We start from the raw sequence: 20,473 nt of genomic DNA, 5'->3' as shown, positions 1-20,473 counted from the left end.
CGCGCTCCGCAGCCGCCCGGCCACCGCCCACTTCTGTGGGTCCTAGCGCGCGCTGTTCGCGCTCGCGCTCTCTCCTGCGCCTGCGCGCAGGTGTCGGCGCCTAGGGGGAGGGGCGCCCGGCGCGCTCGCGTCACGTTCCTCGCCCTCCCTCCCGGCGCGCGGTCACTCGGCGCCTGCGCAGGAGAGGCGGGAGACTCGGGGTGCGGGCTCCGGGCGCCTGCTCCTGTCAGTCGGTGGGTCGGTCCTCCCGCCGGCCCTCCCCCTCCGCGCTCCTCCGGGGGAGGCGCGGCGGAGTCCGCCCCCGGGATCCCCCGATGGGGGAGAAGCGGCGACGGCGGCAGCGGAATAACCGAGCCGGAGCGTGAGCGGCCCCGGGGCCCGGCTGCCCGCGGAGGCCATGGGCGACCCAGCCCCCGCCCGCAGCCTGGACGACATCGACCTGTCCGCCCTGCGGGTGAGCGCGCCGCCCCCAGCCTCGCCCCGGCTCCTGCCCCGCCGCCGCCGCGGGGCAGCGGCGCGGCTGCCCGCTTCACGTGCCCGCTGTCCCCCGGGTGCCCCCTGCCCCCCGCTGCGGGCCCCCCGCCCCCGCCCCCGCCCTCACCCTAGCCCTCGGCTCCCCTTCTCGGGGCACGCGCTGCAGCTTCCCGGAGCCAGGTCGGTCCCCGCCCTTCGGTACCCCGCCCCCACACCCCTGCCCCCTCTGCCGGCGCCGCTGACCCCCTTCCCCCGCCCCACCCCCGCGCTTCCCGCAGCCCTAGCCCTGTCACCTGCACGGTCCTGCCGGCCGGCCCCCTCCCTGGCCTCTTTCCAGCCGTGCCCTTACTTGTGTCTCCTTCCTCCTTCTCCACCTCCTTCTTTTCCTCCTCCCCTCGCTCGGCGCCTCGAATTTTGACTTTGTCACTGCCTTGACAGCAGCCCCCCCCCCACACACACACACCGCCGCCTCACCCACCCCCTGGATGGCCTAGCTCTCCCTCCCGGCGGAATTTCGGCCTTCCCGTCTGCACCCCGCAGACGCCCTCGTCCCCCTGGTCCTCGTGTGCTCGGCGCTCCCTATGCCTCCTCTCCTGTTTCAAGTACAGCAGTCCAGAACCAGGCATATCCGGTCTCGGGGTCCCTGCCTATTGCATTACCAACCCTGCAGCTACGGCCCCGCGCCGGAGCCCAGACCAGTGCTGGGGGGGAGGCGGGGGGGGGAGGCGCTGCTTCTCTCCAGAAGCCCTGGCTCGTGGCAGTGGCAGGCAGGGCCGGCGGGAGGATGTTTATGTGTGTGGAAGTGCTGCATGGGGTCGGTGGGCAGGCAGCGGGAAGATGATGGGGGCGTCGCAGGGCAGGGCCTCCCTAGGAAAGGGATTACAGGAGTCAACCACAGCAGGAATTTCTTAGAAATACCTGTTTATTGTCCCTTTGGGGGCATGTGCACGCCCTCATTTGGGAGCTCTCAGGAGCATTTGTGTCCCTCTTCAGCCAGAAGCGCGCACTTAAGAAGCAACTTGGTGGTTTCAAGGTGAACACTCCAGGCTGTCCACGCAGGGGCTGCGTTTATCCTGTGTCCTTCGGCCTTCCTCTACCAGGCCACGGTGTAGGGGGCAGCAGGATTTCCCCAGTCGAGTCAGGATTGGCTTCTCCAGAGGCCCCTCGTTCAAACCCGTCTGGCTGTTGTTAGCCAGGGAACGTGGCCAGTGGTGGGAAAAGGCGGTCAGCCACGCAGGTGCCCCGGATATGCCTGGAGGGGAGAGGGGAATTGAGGAGAGCAGAGTCATGTTGTTAATTGGGTTTCTCTAGGTGACACAGTTTTTCTTGCCATTCAGGTCACAATTTGTTTGGTGCCGTGTTGGGCCAGGAGACCTGCCTTGCTGGAGACAAGGTGATAAGTTGCTGAGGAGGGAGACTAAGCATTGGCTTTCATTCCGTGTGTGCTCGCGTGTGTTGCAGGGCAGGGCCTGTTGGGGTATCATACGATGGAATTCCCAGCTGCCCTTAATGTGTTCTGGGATGAACCCCATCTTCCCTTCCCATCTTGGTTGTTAACTCTGGCTACAGGGTTACATACAATAAACGGGAGGTCTAAACCATGACCTGTGGTTGAAACTCTGTAGAACTCTGCTAGGGCTTCTCTGTTCCTATAAACCTCCACTTTTGCCCGGACCCCCGCTACCTGGGGTTTGCAGCCATCCTGCAAATGCCCTCTGACCTTGGCTGTGGCATTTCCTTTCTGGACTTCTCAGCCAGAAGCACTGTTAGCCTCCTGCCTCCTTTTCCTCTCATTCCCCTCAGGAGAGGCCTTGGACCTGACCCCAGGGTTTCTATCCCCCCTGCTCCTCATCCTGCCACCACCGCTTCTACTGCCACCCCACTCCTGGAGGGCCAAAGGGAGAGAGGGCTCCTTCCTCCTTGCTGCTGACCTTTCCTTAGTGCCTGTCCCCTTGCTCTACCTCCGGAGCTGCTGTGGTCCTGTGAGCAGCGGCCTGGCTCATCTCTTCTGTCCCTGTCTTTCAGTGGGAAACGGCAGCCTGCAGAATTAGCAGCAAAGCCCGTTTCCCTTTCGTCCGTGTTTTGTGCTGGGGGTGGAGAGCGGGGAACATGTTCACTTAGTAGCCGGCCTGGGAGAGCCTACATTGTCTTTCTCCTCTTGTTTCAAGATAAGGTTTGGTTTTCAGCCAGTGATGAGAGGAACAGTCTGACGGGGGCCAGATTGAATGGCACTGAACCCCAGCCCTGCGTGGCAAGGCCGGTGGACCTGCCGCTTCGCGGCCAGGGGCACACTTGACCCCTGAGGCTCTGTTTCCCCCTGCAGAGTGGCATGGGGACAGGGCTGTCTTCCTGAGTTCAAGTCCTGGCTCTGTCACCGTGCAGCCTTGCCAGATGCTACCGAGAGCCTTTCCTCCCAGCTCGGTGTGGGGAGAGCAGTGGTGCCCAACTCAGAGCTGCCGTGGACTCCCCAAGTCTTGCCTGTTGAGTCCTCAGCCCCGGGCCTGGCATGTAGGGGCTTATTGCTGCTCCTGTCATCGGATGGCAATCAGAGAAGCCTTCCAGCACAGCTGTATCTGAAAAAGTGCTGCTTCCCCTGCGTTATTTTTATGTCACTTTTATATAGCATTCCCTTAGTCTGCTTTATTTTACTTCATGGTATTTATCACCATCCGACAGAGGTTTTTGTTTTTAGCCACCTCGACTAAAATGTAAGGTCTGGGGAAGCTAGAGCTCTGACTGTTCTGCACACCAGTGCCTGCATCAGTGTTTTGCACATCATGGGGCCTCAGTGTTTGTTGAATAAATGCATATCAGAACAAGGGAGAGCTCTCAGCACAATGCTTGCTCAGAGAAGGCACTCAGTAAATGTCATGTTTGTTGGGCTTGCTTTTGCCCCTCTTTTACGGACACACAATTAAGAATATCTTTTCTGAGTTGTTTTTGGAATCAGACCTCGTCTGGTGGTAAACAGAGTTCTGGAAACCTTCATCTGAGTGTGATGCACTTGAAGTAAACTTAGGGTCATCCAAGAGAAAATAGGGCCTCTTGTTTCAGACCTTCTCTGCGTCCAAGCTTGGTGATATTCCAGAAGAGTCTTCTGGCTTGTGGCTCTTGGCTTCCCACAAAGGAATAAGGATCAGCAAAATGGATGGTATGAGGTGGGAGCAGACCCCAGGCTGACCTCTTTCCTTTTGCGTCGCTCCTTTTTGGTTGACCCACTTCATAGATCAAACCGCTTCTCCCTACTGTCTGAGCAGTTGGAAGTTTCAGACTGCAGTGTCCTTGAAACTGTGGAGCTAGAGGCTCAGCGTCACCATGTTCAAGTCGTACCGTGGTGCCCAAGCAGGAGGGACTTGTTGCTAGGCGGTGGTACTGACAGGTGCTCCTTGTCAAATGAATTTGTGTTGTTGTGTCTGCTTTAGAGAAACCTCTTCCCCTTTCTTCTCTCTGCACGAGGCTACGGGGCCAGCATCCCCCGTAAAGCTGGCGGTTCTGGGCTGCCGAACACCAGGTTCTGGTGCGCTAGCTGTCCAGATACTGGTGGCAGATGCTTCAGGCAGGGCGGTGGGAAGCCGGGTCTCCTGCTACAGAAGGAGCGGTGCCTGGAAGTGACTTTCCCCTAGACAGCTGCAGAGGGAAGCTGGGGCTGTTTGGGGCACTGGGGGCAGTGAGGTACAGGCCTGCTCCAGCACAACGATGGAAGGAAGGTGCTGGAGAACTTCCCCAGAGCCAGGTGTTCGTGTTCAGCCATTCCCTGCCAAACGAGGGGAGTGATGATGCCGTCCTGGCCACCGCCGGGCAGGACAGATTGCCATGGCCCTTGGTGATACGTGGAAGGGAAGGTCTGTGGGAAGATGAGGTTTTGACAGTTAAGATGACAGGAAGAAGGGTCAGCAAGGGAGCCAGCTGGCCCACCTGTCACACTTGCCCGCAGAGCTGTTACCACTGTGCCCAGCAGATTTCCCCATTTCAGGCCTGGCCTCCATTCCTCTCGGTTTTGGCTCTGGTGCCTCCTGGTGCCTCCGACAGGGCAGCTGACACGGCTTGGACACATAGTGTCCCCTCCTACCGGTGTGGGGACAGAATGGCAGGAAGTGCGTGGCTGCTCTTTACAAGCTCGAACTCGGGCCTCGGTCTAGACATGAGGACTGTGGAGGTAGCCTCTCAACCTAGAGATAGTCCTGGGGCCAGGCAGCGTCTCCAGAAGCCGTCCACGAGTCAGCCCCATAGACCTTGCTGGCTCTAGACAAGTCCTACTGGACGAGGTTTTCAGAGACATCCCTTCCTGCATCAGCGCCAGGCACAGGCAGGCGGCTGTGTGCATACCAGGTCCTGGGGGCTGTGGGCAGGCTGTGGGTGTCACATTGGGCTCAGTCCTGCACTAGGCTGGAACCAGGACCTGGGGGCATTCACCTAAGACATGCTTCCACTGCTCCGGCTCCCCCTTCCCTAACTGTTGCTGCTCTCCTCAATCCCCTGGGCTCCTCAGGGTTGGGAAGATTTCGTTCAGTCCGATTCCCATGAATAATACTGGTTTTCTATTGCCCTGTCTTCAGTCATCTCGAAATCTGATGCCCAGTCCTTTCTCTTCCCCGAGCATCCTCTGTCTTTCCTGGGTTGGAAATAGAACAAAAAGTAATCAGGTTAATAAGTCAACTTTCAGAATGTTTCCTGAGTGCCCACAGAAAAGAGGGAGATACAGCCCTTACTTGCTAGCAGAGGCGGGCTAGGGCCACACCCACGTTCCTTCTCCCTGCTCCTGTTCTTCCTGCTGGTCTTCTCACCAGCCAGGCCTTGACTGGAGTCTGGGGTTCTTCCATCCACAGGAAGCTCCTCTAAAGGCTAGTTGAGAAGGTGCTTGAGGCTTTTTGTTCTTTCTCGGGGGAGGGGATGGTACAAGGAGGGGAGAAGGGGATGGAACTACAATGACCCAGGAGCCCTGGAGATTCCATTCGAGTGGCCAGATGGCCTGAGGAAGTACTTGTTAATTGTGGCTAGGCTTCCTGTTTGTTTGAGGAAAGTTCTGGAATTAGGCACCGAGGGGCACATTGATGAACAAGATAGACTTGGTGTTCCTGTAGCCCGGACTGCAGAGGGACGCTGGCAAAATAATCCTATAGGTACACATGTAACCGCAGGCCAGGTACAGACCACGGCAGACTTCAGCGTGCCATGAGAGTGTGTAAAAAGGATCCTTCTTACTTTTTATAAGACAAAAATATTTGCTTGATCGATAGAAACAGTTTACAGGCCGGAAAAGGCCCAAGCTGTCATTGGCACAGAAAGAGCAGGAGAGGTGAACCAGCAGGGAGACTCTGGTGATGGCTGCAACTGGGAGACCCTAGAATGGAGCCATTCTTAGGTGGAGCATTAGGTCAACAACCAAGGCCTGGGGATTAGGTGGAAGCTCCAGGCTTAACGGTCCAGAATGATGTCCTCTGAACCTTCCTGTGGGAGGAAAAAAAAAGTTTGTGTTGGAGGGTAGGGCATGTATGTGGGAAGGGCGTGTGACTCCAAGGACCCTCGTTTTTGCTTGTTGTGGGGAGGGTCTTGGTACTGGATCTGCATGAACTACGTGTCGCCCTGCAGAGGGTGGGTGACTGTGCTTCTCGTCGAGAGCAGGTATATGAGGGAGAAGTTCATCACTTGATGTGTTATTTTAGATTTGTAAGAAAGGCATGTGTATGGAAGGTGTATGACACGACGTTTGGATGTCCGTGTACACAGCACAGTGATCGCTATGGTCCAGCAAATGCACATTCCCATCTGCTCACGTAGGCACCTGTGTGTGGGTGGTGGTGGGGGTGCTGTGTGCCTGAGTGGTGCCTGGGGTTGGAAGGTAGATAAGTCTCCCAGAAATAAGCACAAGTGGGCCCAGCCCTGGGCCTTGTGCCTGTTCGCACGGTCTGTGCAAAGTGGGATTCTAACCAACGTTTAGGTAGATGCCGTGTATAGATAAATGAAAGTCTCAATTTATGTTGTGTGCCAGTAAGGGATGAGTGGGGTTTGCAGGGGGACTGCTCCTGACTTTGCATGTTTGAAATGAAGCAGGGCTGGGGAAGCCACAGTCTTGGGCTTCTTGGAGGAGCCAGACTCCAGGAAAAGCTTTGGTTCGGGAGGGTGGCAGCATAGAAGCTGGTAGAAGGCTATAGAGCCGTTGGTGGCACAGCCTGTGGGAGGAACCAATAGTGGCCCCAGAGGGATAAATGAGGAGGGACAAGGAGGGGACTCTCTGAGGAAGTAGGGGGTGGCTGGGGTGGGGGGGCAGGGAGGAAGCCAGAGGCCTTGGACAGTGGAGGTGGTTAAACCTCAGACTCAGCTGGAAAGGGCGTTCCCCACAGCAGGAGAGTCTGCAGGCCTACCCCAGAGCCGCCAGCACCCTGGAACACCCAACACCTGGAGCACCCAGAGCCCCAGCATTCAGATCACGTAGCACCCAGAGCCCCAGCACCCAAAGTCCCAGCACCCAGAGCACCCAGAGCCCCAGCACCCTGGAGTACCCAGAGCCCCATTATCCAGAGCTTCCAGCAACCTGGAGCACCCAGCACTCTGGAGCACCCAGAGCCCCAGCACCTAGAGCACCCACAGCCCCCTCATCCAAAGCCCCAGCACCCAGAGCACCCAGCACCCTGGAGCACCCAGAGCACCCAGTATCCCGGAGTCTGGACTGCAGGGGAGCAGCTGTACCTCCTGGCTTGTGGGCTGAGAAGGCCTCCTCAACGCAGGCCTGAGCCGAGCTGGTGTTCTTGGGGAGAGAGGGGATCTTCGCACCCTTTTCCTCCAGGAACCATTTGAGAAGATTGGAAGGGCTTGCCTTGCTGACTGCTCCTGGTAGCCAGGTTTGGAGAAGTTTCCCTGACCAGCGGCCCTTGCAGGGACAGATGGAGGACCAGCAGGGCTGAGGCAGGAAGGGCTCCTTCTCCAAGCCACCTCCACTCTTGTGATCTGTCCCTGAAGCCTCTCCTGACCAAACCTGCCCTTGCCGGTCACCTCCTCCTCCTCACAGACCCCATAATTCAGTCCTTGAACACCTATAACTCTGTATGGTATGTCGCTTTATGGCCTCATTTTCCCCACCGTGTTCTCCTGTCCAGGGACCGTGATCCTCACATCCTGCTGACCCCTCACGGTGCCCATGAGAAAGCTGAGCTCAGAGTTGGGGTTCAGTAATCGCTCACTTTTGGAGACTGCTCCACTATTCCTGTGACTTGTCCTTTCCCTCTGTTTGATCCACAAGCAACAAAACACTCCTCACATGTCCTGGGCCCCCGAGCGGCGCAGCCCAGCACACGTTCCTACCCGGTGGTCCTCAGCCCGGCGACACGGCACTCCAGGGGCACTCCAGGGGCATCTGGAGATGCTGGGGAGGGAGCCCTAGGTGTCCTGTGTCTGGGAAGCACTGATGGCTTTCAGTATGTGGGGACCAGGGTTGTTACTCGCTCCAAGTGTTGGCAGCTGGTCGAAGAATTGTTTTTCCACCCGGGATGCCAGCGGTGCCTGTTGCGAACTCAGTGTCAACTTGGGGAGGCCGGGGGAAGGCTGGGGCAGGATTGCCCATGAAGTCCCCTGTTACTGCTCTCTGGGTGCGCAGAGGAATGTGGTCCGGAAGTGGCTCTGCGCAGCTCCTGTCTTTCCCGACAGCTTTCTTTTTTTTTTTAATTTTTATTTATTTATGATAGTCACAGAGAGAGAGAGAGAGAGGCAGAGACACAGGCAGAGGGAGAAGCAGGCTTCATGCACCGGGAGCCCGACGTGGGATTCGATCCTGGGTCTCCAGGATCGCGCCCTGGGCCAAAGGCAGGCGCTAAACCGCTGCGCCACCCAGGGATCCCTCCCGACAGCTTTCATGCGTTGCCGGCACACCTCGGAAGGTGCAATGGGCTGACTCCAAGCCAGGCTGGAGGGAAGGAAATTTTCATGTTCCCTCTTTACCACCCACCCACTCTTTCTTTCAAGGCACATTTTTGAGAAGGTGGCTGAAGCGTGTAGTACTTGGTCCTTAGCTTGGAGTGGCTCGGGTAAGAGTCTTTGGGAAAACAGGCAGGAGTGGAGGGCGCACCCAGGATCTGGGAGATGAGGTGAGTGCGCTCTGCTGCTCCTAGGCTTTTCACTGTCAGGGTGTCCCCTGGGAGACAGGTGTGGCGAGCGGGCAGCATGACTCAGATTGCATGGAGAGGCAGGCATCCTGCCTAAGGTGCGCTCTAGGGGTGGTGAGGGGCGGGGCTCAGGGCCACAGTGGGGACATGTGTGTGGGGCCCAGAGATAGTGCTGCTGTCCACTTGCCATGCCCCTGAACCTGGCTGAGGAGCACAGAGCTGGGCGGGCTCCTGGTCTCCGATTGCCAGGGCTTAGAGTCTGTCTGAACAAGGCCCCTCTTCCCTCTGGAAAGCACCTTGGAACAGGGTGGGACATGGTGGGACAGGGGTAACAGCACCCAGCTGGGGGACAGGCAGCATGTGGCTCTGCTGTTTATCAGTTCCTCTGCTGTGAGACTCCCGGTGACCCCTTTGTCTCCCTTCGGTCCAGAGCAGAGATTGCTCTGACCCAGGTTATTTTTGATTTCATGTGGCTTCACCGCACAAGGGGTCCTGAGGTCACAACCATGTGAGAGGTTCTGTCCTCATGTCCTCCCGCCAGCCCTCCTGCCAGCCCTGCAGAGTAAGCGGTCTCATGTTCAGGGTGGAGACACCAAGGCCCCCAACACTTGGGGAGCCCTAGGCCCTCATGGAGGGTTGGACAGCCAGCAAGTGGCAGCACCTGAGTCAGACTCAGGTGTGACTCAGTGCAGAGCCTGAGCGTGTTGGCGCCTGTATGGCCGGCCTACTCCCAGGGGCAAGGCGTGCGCGGGCGCCTGTGAGGAGACGGCACCGCGGGCCCTCCATCCTACACCATGGGCTGTGAGCAGTGCCGTCCGCCCCTTGGTTTCGTTGCACATGTGTGCCCGTGATGGGCAGGCCTTGTAGGCTTGCGTGGGGATGGAGCACTGTCCATGTTCCCGCAGTCACGTTGTCTAGGGCCTTCAGGACTGAGGCCTGTCTTATGGACTGACACAGCCTATGTGACGGAGGCTGCTGCCCTCGAGGAGCCCGCTGTCCCAAACTGCCGGGGTAGGGGACAGACTTTGTTCACAAACGTGGGACATGTTTGGGCAGCGGGTGTGAGACATTAACCTGAGTCTCTGGGAACTGCAGGTGGGTTGCGGTGGTGGGCACATGCCAGGAACACAGAAGCTCAGGGAGCCAGCCCTGGGACTGAAAGATGTTGGGGTGATGGGCTGCCGACTGGGCACTGTGACAGGAGGGAAAGCTGCGTACAAGTATCTAGGAGGCTGGGGCCCCTGGGTGGCTCGGGTGGTCGGCCATCGACTCTTGGTTTCATTCAGTTCAGGTTGTGATCTCGGGGTCATGAGATGGAGCCCCAGGTCGGACTCCACAGTGAGCTTGGAGTCTGCTTGGGGTTCCCTCTCTGCCTCTGCCCTTCCTCCACACCCTGTTTGTGTGCACATGCTCTCTCTCTCTTTCTATCAAATAATGTTAAAAAGAATCTGGAAGATTTAGTTTAGAAGCAAGAGCTGAATGATTCAGAAAAGAGGCCTATTCTTCGGCAGGAAGAAAGGAAGACAGTCTTCTTCCTCCCTTGGAAACAGCGTTTTTTACTGCAGTTATAGATACCTAAAATCTGAGGGTCTTAGCCACATTAAGGGTGCGATGTGGAGGCACTGAAAACCCTCATGCCGGTGTATGACCCAGCCCACAGCCTGTTTGTCATTCCAGCTGCAGCTCCGTGGATGAGGCTGCACGCCCGCCCTCCATCCCAGCCCTAGCCCACTCCCCCGTGGAGTTGAGGGGAGGGCCTGACACAGCAGGTGCTTAACACCTGTGGCGTGGGCTGAGGTGACATGGATGCAGAGGTTCCTGGGAGTTCCCAGATGTTGGTGTGTCTTCAGCTGGCCCCCAAGCCCCCCCTGCCCCAGAGCCTGCAGCCGAAGGGGGGTTAAATGAAGGGGCTGTGGCTGCGGGAACCACAAGCAGACCCTGCAGCAGAAGAAGTTGGGGCTTCTCTTCCATGGTCAGGCCCTCCGGCCCCCTCCTGTCTCTGGTTCTCTTGCGCCTGCTTGCAACACCATGCTTGTCTCCGCTCTGACGTCTCATCCTGGGGGTCCAGGGGTCCGCTGGAGGGGGTTGGAAAGGTCACTTGAGGGGCGAGGGTAACCAAGTGCAGCAGCCTGTCTGCACTTGCATGTGAGGGGCACCCACGTCGATGGGAGTTTGTCCAGAAAGGGAAGGAAACCACCTGTGATGAGTGCCGTGGACTGGTCGAGAGCTCTGTCCCTCCTGGTCCCACCTTTCCCCAGGGGTGCGGGGCACATCTCTGGCTGGAAGCTGTGCTCCACTAGTGCATGCTTGTGTTTTGATGGGAACCCTTCTGGGTGCTGGAAACTCAGACCTGGATAACATCCTGTGCAGGAGGGAGATGTTTAGGGTTGGGTCGTGCAGGGCGCTGCGGCTCTCCTGGGGGTGACATACTTGGGGGAGGGGTGGCTCCCTGCTGAAGGTGTTTTGGGGCAATTGCATAGCCCTGCAGGCCCCTCTCATGCCCCTCTTGGACCTCCAGGCCTGTGTGGTTTGGAGCTGGTCAGGCTGTATCCCTCCCTGGGCCCAAGCCCTGGGCAGGTCCCCAGCATGACCCACAGTCGTGTTGGGTTTCTTAGACTAGAGGTGACTGGTGCAGTGGCCTGTCCTGCCTCTTGGCTCTCCTCTGTCCACCCCATTTGCAGTTTCTTCATTGACCTTCAGGGGGAAAGAGGGGAGGGCAGGAGACTGGTGCTGCAGGGGCCCTGCCTTACAGGTCAGAGTCTAGGCCTCAGGGCCACAGCTCGTGGCGTGGGCACTGGGACTTAGAGTACGCTCTTGAGGCTTTATCCCTGGGTCACCAGTCTGTGTGCTGGCTCCCAAACCCGAGGACTTTTCCTCTGCCTCGTATGCACAGCCTGGGGGGGGCTGCACATATTCGCCGGGGCTTCCAGGCTCTTCTCCCCTCAGCCCTGCTCAGGGCCATCTCTCCTTTTTCCTCACATTGAGCCAGGTGTGAATCAGGAACTGTGGTTCTCCTTGGCTGGTGCTCACTCAGCCCTAGGAGCCCCGCCGTCCTCGGGGGGGCCCTTGCGCTGTCCCTGGGGGCCTCACCCACTGCCTGGGTGTGGTCAGCGCCGCTGCTCGCTAAGGAAAGGGGGACGCGGCTGTGGTGCCTGTGTGGAGTGAGCTCGTGAGGGCTGGGTACTTCTCCAAAGTGCCTATGGAGGTCCACTGTGGAGCCTGTCCAACCCGACTGCCAGGACTCGCGTGCCCAGCACCCTGCTGTGCAGCATGGCCGCAGGAGGACCTACAGGCTTCTGGGTATTTGGGCAGCCTAGGGTCGAGGGTATGTTCTGAGCAGGTCACGTGTGTCTCCCAAGGGGGCAATGACATTCCTGCTGCCATCCCAGCCCCTGCCCTGGCCTCACGACCTTCTCAGATGGGGCCGAGCTGACGTCTCCGGAGAGCTGCCCTGCAAGGCCGTAGGCAGCATGACACTCAGAGCGAAAGCGGCCTCAGGAACCAGGAGCCCTGGTTCTGGTTTCAGGTCCGTCTTTCGTTTCCAGGGTGAGTGTCATCTCTTTGGGATATGGTTTCCTTGCTCACAGAATGAGGGGATGAGAGCAGGGGGTCTAATCAGGTGGTCGGAGTCACCTGGGAAATGTTTTTATCCTTCAAGTGCCCAGGCCCTGCCCCTGGGGCGGCCCCTGCACCCCACAGAGCCCGGGTGTGTTCACCCAGGTAACCTGATGCATGTGGGCTCCCAGGCCTGCTGGACCAGGTGATCCCCGGGGTCCTTCAGATCCAGGCTCCCCCTCCCTATTTCCCTCTTTCTTCCTGGAAGTCTGGGAGTGCTGCCTAGGTGGTGTGCTCTTTGTTCTCGGCACTGTAAACACGCAAGGCACGCTCACCCCACGCTGTTGTGTGTGTGAAGCTGGGCAAGAGGGAGCTGAGAGAGAGGCCAGGGTGGGATAGCCCAGGATGACAGCCCAGCTCGTCTGGGGGATACCAGCACCTACTGCAGAGACCCCTGTGGGTGAGGTTGGGGTGTGGGCTTGGGTTGCACATCTGGGAAGGACGCAGCAGATGCTAGAGGAGGGTTCAGCAGGTCTCCAGGCCTGTCCGAAGCAGACCTCAGGGCCCACACAGTCTAGGGACTAGTCCTCGAGCCTGCTGGCACCCAGGGCAGAGTGGCCACACCAGTGAGGACTGACCTGGGGCACAGGAAGGGTCTGGACTAGAGCACGGGCCCCGGAGACAGAGTTGAATTCACACCCTGCTTCATCACTGATGGGGTGACTGTTGTCAAGGCCGTCTTTACTCCTTTGCCTCATTTTTGTCATCTGTCACATGAGGGTGGCCAGACCCCCTCATGGGGCAGCTATGATGGTGAAACAGAAGTGTGGCTGACGTGTGGGTGACTGCTCGCTGGAGGTCGGAGCCACCTGATCACTCTTATGAAAGAAAGGCTCAGCAAGGATATCTCCTGGGGTCTGTGGACATGCCTGTTGTCCTCAGCTGTGGGTGGCTGAGTCACCGGGCCCCCCAGGTGGGAGCGCGGCTGGCTGCCTTTTCCCTGCCCTAGAGCCCTCCACCAAGCCCGAGAGTCCTCCCGCTCCCCTGGAAGACAGAGCAGCTTCAGGATCCACGATTTGAACTTGAAACTTCTGTCTGTCCTTCCCCTGAGCCAAAGGCCTGCGCCCTGCCCTCTGCACAGAAGCTCCTGGCCAGGAGCCACCCAGAAGAAGCACTGGGCGTGTGGGGGAGAGCCTAGGTGTCACCCAGGTGCCCTGAGGGGGATGCTTGGCTCTGTTAGGGTCTGAGACCCAGGCCCCCGGTACAGAAGGGAGCAAAGTGCTTATTGAAAGGCTCGATTGTAGATTGCAGGCTGGGGGCTGGGGCTGCTAGGTTCCCTGGGCCTGGAGACAGAGGGCCTCCCTGCTCCAGGCCACCGGGGCTTCGGCTCAGTGCCTGCAGGGGTACTGTGCAGGCATGCCCCACCAAGGAGGGCAGCACTCTGGTCCATTCATCATGGGGCTTTGGTCTCTGGTTGTCTGGGTTGTCTAGGCCCAGGAATGCCTGGCCTGGTGGGAAGTTGGCCAGGGAAGGTGCTGAGCAGGTGGGAGAGGTAGGGAGATGTGGGCTCCATCCTGCTGGTCAGGAAGTCCTGCTGCCTTCTCCATGTCCCCGGGCTGTGATCCACTGTGAGCTGGCCCTTGGTGGGGCCCAGGAGAGGCTGGTCTCCACCCTTGGGAGGATAGCCCTGGTCCTCCTGGGCTGATTCAGGCCACCCTCCTCCCCTCCCTGCCTACCTCACCCTGTACCTGCTGTGCTGCCTGACTCAGCATCCTGTCCTCTGCCCTTCCCTCCCTTCCTGCTCTTCCCACCCTTCCTGCCCTTCCTCCTGAGTCCTGGTGGTTCTATCCCCAGGGCCCTCACCACACCTGGTTGGCCTCCTGTCTACAACCATTTTTATTTACTTACTTATTTATTTATTATGTTTTAAAGTCATTTCTGCGCACCTGGGGCCCGAACTCACGACCCTGAGATTCAAGAGTGGCCCTGCTGCTCAGCCAGCCAGCACCTTCCCCCGCTGCCCAGATAGGCCGCAGGTTTCCTTGTCCCTTCCCTCAGAGGCATGCAGACACCTGATTCCCTCAGGAGGAGGTTGGCAGTGAGGGATAATGATTTGTTTGTGCTACGGTGAGAAGCCTTGTTACCCCGGCCAGGTTGCTGAGGTCCTTCTCTGTCAGCCCCCCTCCACCACTTGGCTCACACTGGGAATGGGGAATGGGCGGAATGGGGAATGGGGTGTGGTCCCCTCCCACCCCTGCCAGCCCTCTGCCATCGCCTGCTCCCCCTCCTCCTCTCCTCCTCCTCTCCCCCATTCTCCTTTCCTTCTTCTTCCCCTCCCCCTTCTCCTCCCCTTTCTTCTTCCTCCCCCTTCTTCCCCATCTCCCCTCCCCCTCCTCTTCTTCCTTCCCCTCCCCCCTCCATAGAGATGACCCTCCTCCTGTTGGCCCACCTGGTCACCCCTCCCTCCAGGGTCATGGATCTGCCTCCCCTCCCACCCCACCCCCGCCCCTTAACTGTCCTACGCTCAGTTCTGCTTTTTATCAGGGTTCTCTTCTGCGCTGCTGCTCTTCACCCTATATCCTGGGGCCACCGACAGTGTTACTAAGTCACCTTTTGACCCAGTTTCCCCCGGTTCTCTGGGCGCAGTCTCTTCAGAACGATTCTGTGCAAATGTGTAGCCCTTGGTGGATTTCAGAATGTCCTCACATCCAAAAATTCTTGTGTGTTAGAACTGGGTAGACTAGGAGAGGCTCTTGGAGGTGAGTTCCTGGACGCCCTGTTACGTGGTGGCATCAGAACCCCGGCCAGGCCTCCGGTTTACACACTGCCTGCTGTGCTTACTCCCCTGCCTGCTGTGCTGCTCTCTGGGGCTGCGGCCTCCCACCCCCCACCCTCCTGCACCTCTGACCCTCCCTGGAGCCAGGAGCTGTCTTCTGGGTGGGGAGGACCTTGGCCCCTCTCACCCAACCCAGCCTCTGCCTGCCTCTTTCTCCTCCAGGATGCTTCCCCTTGAACTCTCCTTGCCTAGTGGCCATACACAGTCTTTGGATCCTTACTGATGTTCTTATTCAGGGGTGCCTGGCTGGGTCAGTCGCTAGAGCGAGCGTGCAGCTCTTAATGTCAAGATGATGCGTTCAAGCCCCATGTTGGGCACAGAGCCTACTTAAAAAAAAAGAATCATGTTCTTGTTTGGGTTTTGTCAACTATATAGGAGTTTGTTGTTTTAAGAAAGTCTACTTTCTAGTGACACATCTTTATTATGCATATAAATTATAGGGTGCTGATCCCCATGACAAAAAGAGATTTGCTTTTAGCAGCTGCCCTAGTGCATTGCTTTTAAGTGAATATTCATGGATTAGTTTTGGAAGAATGGAGATAAACCCAAAACTAGTGTTAGAAACCATTGATTGCTCTAAAGAGGAAGGAAGGCCTTTCTAGGGAACACCAGCTTTCTTTTATTTCTATATTCATTTAACAGGCAGGTTTTGAATGTGGCCCTGACTCCTAAGAAGGGCCTAGCACAGGAGACAGACAGAAACGTAATCACAAGAATATAGTTGGTGGCACCACAGGGCCCCGTGGAAGCAGGTGGTCAGTGGGAAGCATCCTGGAGGATGGACAGGGCACGCAGCTTCAGGGCAGGGCGAAGTGCTGTGCTTAAGGGAGTGAGCAGTTAGCAAGGGTGCAGTGGTATAGAAGAACCCAGAGAAGTCCTGAGGTGTGCAGGGCGCCTGCCCCTCTGCCTTGCCCCCACACCAGCAGGAAACAGATGACCCCAAGGTGGAGTTGAAGTGGGGTTGGCGAGGCTCCAGATGAGCCATGCCTGGGAGATTGGCCTTAGGCGGTCAGATCTGAGCCTGAGGAAGAGCCTCTTTGGCCCGCCCACGGCGTGTGTCTGCGTGTGTCATCTAGGGGGGCGGACAGAGCCCTAGGGACCAGGGTAGTGCAACTTGGCCGCAAGATGCCCCCTTGGATTTGCCACCAGCTGCACTGCAGCAAATATGAAAGTCCTTGGACCCCTTGGTTTTCTCGTCTGTGAAATGGGGTGATAGTCATGCCTGGCCCCCTGCAAGTCTGAGGTGTACCTGACATGGTGACTGTGGGGTGCCAGAGTTTGGGGTGGTGGCTGCGCTGCCCCCGGGTATGAGGTGACAGAAGGGGTTCTGCTGGTCACGGACAAAAGCGCTTCTGTGGCAGGGCCAAGGTCAAGGTGCCCCTGCAGCCGGGGCCCAGAGGGAAGGCTGGGGAGGCGGCTCTGGGCAGGGGGTGCCCTTCAGGCCTCACCCCTCCCTCTCCCCAGAATCCTCTGGAGGCAGGTGGAACCTCAGAAGCAAGCTGTTCATCGTTTAGGGTTTGGGGTCTATTTTTAAATTTCTGACTGTGATGATATTTATTTTTTCTTTTCCCTTTCCCCTCTTCTCCAGTGCCACGGCAGAAAGGGACCATCTGTCCCCTGCCTTGTCTGTGGCCATTTTAGAACCAGCATCACTGCTGGCGTTCTGGCCCCTCCCGCCCTCCCTGACTTCCCCTGCACTGTCTCCAGCTCCTGGGGGCCTCCCCTCTACTCCCTCGAGGCCACCGAGGCTACCCTGTGTCCATGGGAGCTGGGCATGCAGGCGGCAGGGAGCTGCTTCCGCCTCCTTGCTTCCCTCGCTGCCTCCCCAGTAGTGGTGTCTGTGCTTGTGCATGCGTCGTGTCTGGACCTGTGTCTGCCTCTGTATGCATGCAGGTCCAGGTCACGTGAGTGTGCTTCTGCAGCAGAGACCCAGGAGGAGGGACTCGAAGTTCCCGCCCCCAGCACAGAAACCATCCGGGTTGTCCGGTTCAGAGAACTGAGGGCTCAGCCTCCCTGGGGAACAGAGACTGGGGATAGAAGGTTGGTCTTGGAGGGTGGTGAATATGAGGAGGGAGTTTGTGCAGGTTTTGTTTACTACTGGGTGGGGCAGCCGAGGGGGTGGTGAGGGCCTCACCTCTTTTCCTTCCTTCTCCCTCAGGTTTTGCTGGCTCCTCTCCTGGATGGGCTTCCTTCTCCACTGGGAGCCTGTCCCCTGTCTCTCTGTTATGGGCTTTGGCTTTGAGCCTGCTTCCTGGGATAGGAGCTAGGGATGCCTCCCCCCAGACTGGCTTCCCTGGGAGGGCATCTAGTCTCTGCTGGGCTGGGAGGAGGAGGTGATGTGAGAAGACTCCTGCCACCCACCAGCCCACATGCACTCCCATCTTCCTCACGCACACACGCACTCTTTCCCACAGATACCCCACCCCCAACCCACCCCCGTGCTTCTCTTGGGCTTGCACATGCACATGGCGTTGGCCTGCTTCTGCTCCCAGCTCAGTGGAGGATGGGGTGGCATGCCTCTGTGGGAGGACTGCCCTCTCCATGGCTCTGCTGGCACCAAGGTGCCCTGTGTCTCTGTGGGCAGCCCCGCCCCACAGCCCTTTCCACTGCTCTGGTCTCCCTGTAGTCCTGGGGTTGGCACTGGGGCTGAGGGCAGATCTGAAGCTGCACGTGCCTCTGTTTTAGCACTGAGGTGCCAGGGCTGTGGGGGTGGCTCTGTGACCATTGCCCAGCTCCTGGGAGTGAGGGCTCCTCCCCAGCCTGGGTCCTGGTGCCACAGGGCCTTTGCCCCTCTTCCTCTCTGGGTGGGCCTGTGGAGTCACAGGAAGAGCTCGGGCTAACAGGCCTCTTGTCTTTCTCTGGGAGGCCGCAGCACCTGGCCCAGTCTCAGCCCCAGGTGAACAGAGGCTCCCCGGGCCCTGGTAGCCCGCTCTTCCTGGCCCGAGAGGTGTGCAGCTCTCATTGGGTCCCTCTGTGGACCACAGGTCCTCCCTCTGCCCCTAGAGCCCCTTCCCTGTCTGTGTCTCCCACAGGTTCCCTGGTGAACCTGTCTCCTGGCAGTGGGGACGTGGCCCCCTCACCCCCAAGGCCCCGCCTCCTGTCCAGGGCTGGAGGGCACATCTGAGCCCAGGTTATGGCCGAGGGACCTGCCAGCACGCATCCCAGTGAATAATCAGGGCTGGGCCTGCCGCGCAGGACAGACCAGCCCTCCCCCATCTCTTTCCCAGGGACTTGCGGCCCTTCACCAGGCCTTATGGTTCTCTTTCTTTCTGCCTCTCTTTCTTTCTGCCACTGGAAAGCCTCCTAGAGTTGCTTGGGAATTCTGAGTGGATGGACCCTTCCTGCTTTGGCTCAGTTGGAGGAGCATGTGACTCTTGATCTGAGGTTGTGAGTTGAAGCCTCATGTTGGGCACAGAGCTTACTTTTAAAAAGTAAAATCTTAAAAAAGACCCACGGGTCAGCAGAAGAGGAGGGGGTGCGTTGTCCCATCCTGCCTTCTTGTCCCGCCGCGGCCTGATGCCTCACGTTGCAGCATGGGTGACTCGTCCACATGTTCGTTCTTTCCTCTCCCTGTTGGTGTCTGACTTAGAAGCTCCTAGAAGGCAGAGCCAGGTTTAGAGAGGCATTGTTTGACAGGCACTTAAAACAGCTGTGGCTAATATTGTTAGCAACTGTGTGTCCTTAAAGCCCTTCATGGACCCCCTACAGCTCGCGGGTTTTGTCTGCAGGCAGAGTGGATGCCGAGGAAGTGGCGTCCACCTGTGGGCACGGCGATCTGAAGGCCACTGGAGGACAGGCCCGGACACCAGCATCAACCCTGCCAGGTCTGGGCCTCTTACAAGAATTGTCACTCCCACCCTAGAGTGCTGGCAGCCCTTTGCCTGTTCGGTCACCTGCCCCTCTTCCCCTAGACCACTCTGGGACTGTGGAGCCCTCCTGTCCGTTTCTAGGTCCCTGACCCTGTCACTTACCCCCACCCTGGCCCTCTGTTCCTTGAACCCAGTCTTCCGTGACTGCCCCTGCCCCCGACCACACCGCAGTCTCTAGGCCGGATGGTGAACCCCCCGTGTGTTTCTTTTGGGAGGTGGTCCCAGCCTTCATATGTACAGAACCTAACGTTTGTCCCACCGCTGCATGAAACGGCTCTAGGTTCTGGGGGACAGGAAGGAAAGTGCCAGCTGGCGCTGGGCCCCCAGGCCCCGACTGGTGGCCTGGCTGGTTATCAGAGTTCCATTCGGTCCCAATTTAGGAGCTTGGGTGAGCCTGGGGTGCCCCTGGAGAGCCCACAGCGCAGGGGACAAGGAGCCAAGGCCAGTGTGCACCCAGGTCTGTCCTGGCCAGCTGAGTGGGTACAAAGGGATGAGTGGGTACCTTGAGAAGGATCCAGGCACCGGGCTCCACTGTAGCTTACTGATGTTTGTTGGGCCCCCGGCCTGTGCCCAGTGCTGGGTGGGGGTGGGGTGGGAGAGTGGGAGTGGGAGGGTCCTAGAGCCAAAGGCAGTGCTTCCAGGGCATGTGGGGCCTTGCTGGGGTCACTGACTCCGGTGACCTCTTTAAAGGGGGATGTAAGGGGCACCTGGGTGGCTCTGTCATTTGAGCATTGGACTCTTGATTTCGGCTCAGGTCATGATGTCAAGGTCCTGGATGGAGCCTTGGGTCCTGCTCCACACTCAGTGGGTACTCTGCTGGAGAATCTCTCTCTCTCCCTCTGCCCCCTACACCCCTGCTGTAGGTGCTGTCTCTTTCAAGGAAAAAAAAATAGAGAGAAAAGCCAGGTTTTAAGAGGAAGAGAGTGTGATGGGACCGCCCCCTCAGTTCTGTGCCCTTGGGTGCCCCCGGGCCAGGCTGCTACCTCTTCTGCCTCCAGCGCTTTATCCCCGGGCCTCTGGCATGAAGCTCCCCTTGCTGCATCTGGCCTGCCGGTCACGCGTTAGGTCACCAGCATCCAAGTCGCTCCCATGCACTCACATGGGCCTGGTGCTGGAAGGAAACAGGTCAAGGGGCCGTGGTCCCTGGGGAGTGGTGTCCCGAGTGTGCAGGTGGCAGCAGTGCCTGGGTGCAGCCCCCATGAGGTGGCGGGGGCAGGGCACAGCACCCCATACCCTGGCTGTGCCACAGTGACCTCCCTGAGGCAGCGACCTCCCCAAGGCATCGGGTGCCTATCTCCCATCCTGTGCATCAGTCACAGATTCCAGCGCTTGTATGACGCCCTCCGCTGCTTCCCTATGCACTGAAAGCTCTGTGAGGTTGGAATGTATGGGGAATGGGGGCGTAAGAAGTGCTTAGGTACAGAGGCTCTCGGGAGTGACACAGCAGTACGGACTGTCCCTTTCCCTGCACCACAAAAGTACAGTTGACCCTTAACCACCATGGTGTTGGGGGCACGCATGCTCCACCCGGTCAGAAGCCTGCAGGCAACTCCTCCCTGAGAGCCTAGCTGCAGCAGCCACTGACTGCACACCCCCGGAGCACAAGCAGAGGGACGGCCGCGTTCCTACACTGATTCACTGCG

General features: G+C 58.5%; 1 protein-coding gene across 25 annotated transcripts in view; it reads left to right on the top strand.

Annotated features, from left to right (window-relative positions):
* The first annotated feature begins 29 nt into the window (after window positions 1–29).
* The window catches only part of MINK1 (misshapen like kinase 1), a 41,717-nt gene continuing 21,273 nt past the window's right edge, over window positions 30–20,473 (top strand). For 23 of the 25 annotated variants that reach the window (XM_072730085.1, XM_072730084.1, XM_072730080.1 and 20 more), the window contains exon 1: window positions 161–454. In XM_072730085.1, the coding sequence (XP_072586186.1) occupies window positions 398–454 (57 nt within the window). In that variant the 5' untranslated portion in view covers window positions 161–397. Of the gene's footprint in view, window positions 455–20,473 lie in introns of all 25 variants that reach the window. The other 2 variants (XM_026005291.2, XM_072730086.1) reach the window with 2 other exon arrangements.

Source organism: Vulpes vulpes, chromosome 12 (genome assembly GCF_048418805.1).
Source record: "Vulpes vulpes isolate BD-2025 chromosome 12, VulVul3, whole genome shotgun sequence".
Taxonomy (NCBI): domain Eukaryota; kingdom Metazoa; phylum Chordata; class Mammalia; order Carnivora; family Canidae; genus Vulpes; species Vulpes vulpes.
This window is presented reverse-complemented; position numbering and strand designations above follow the sequence as displayed.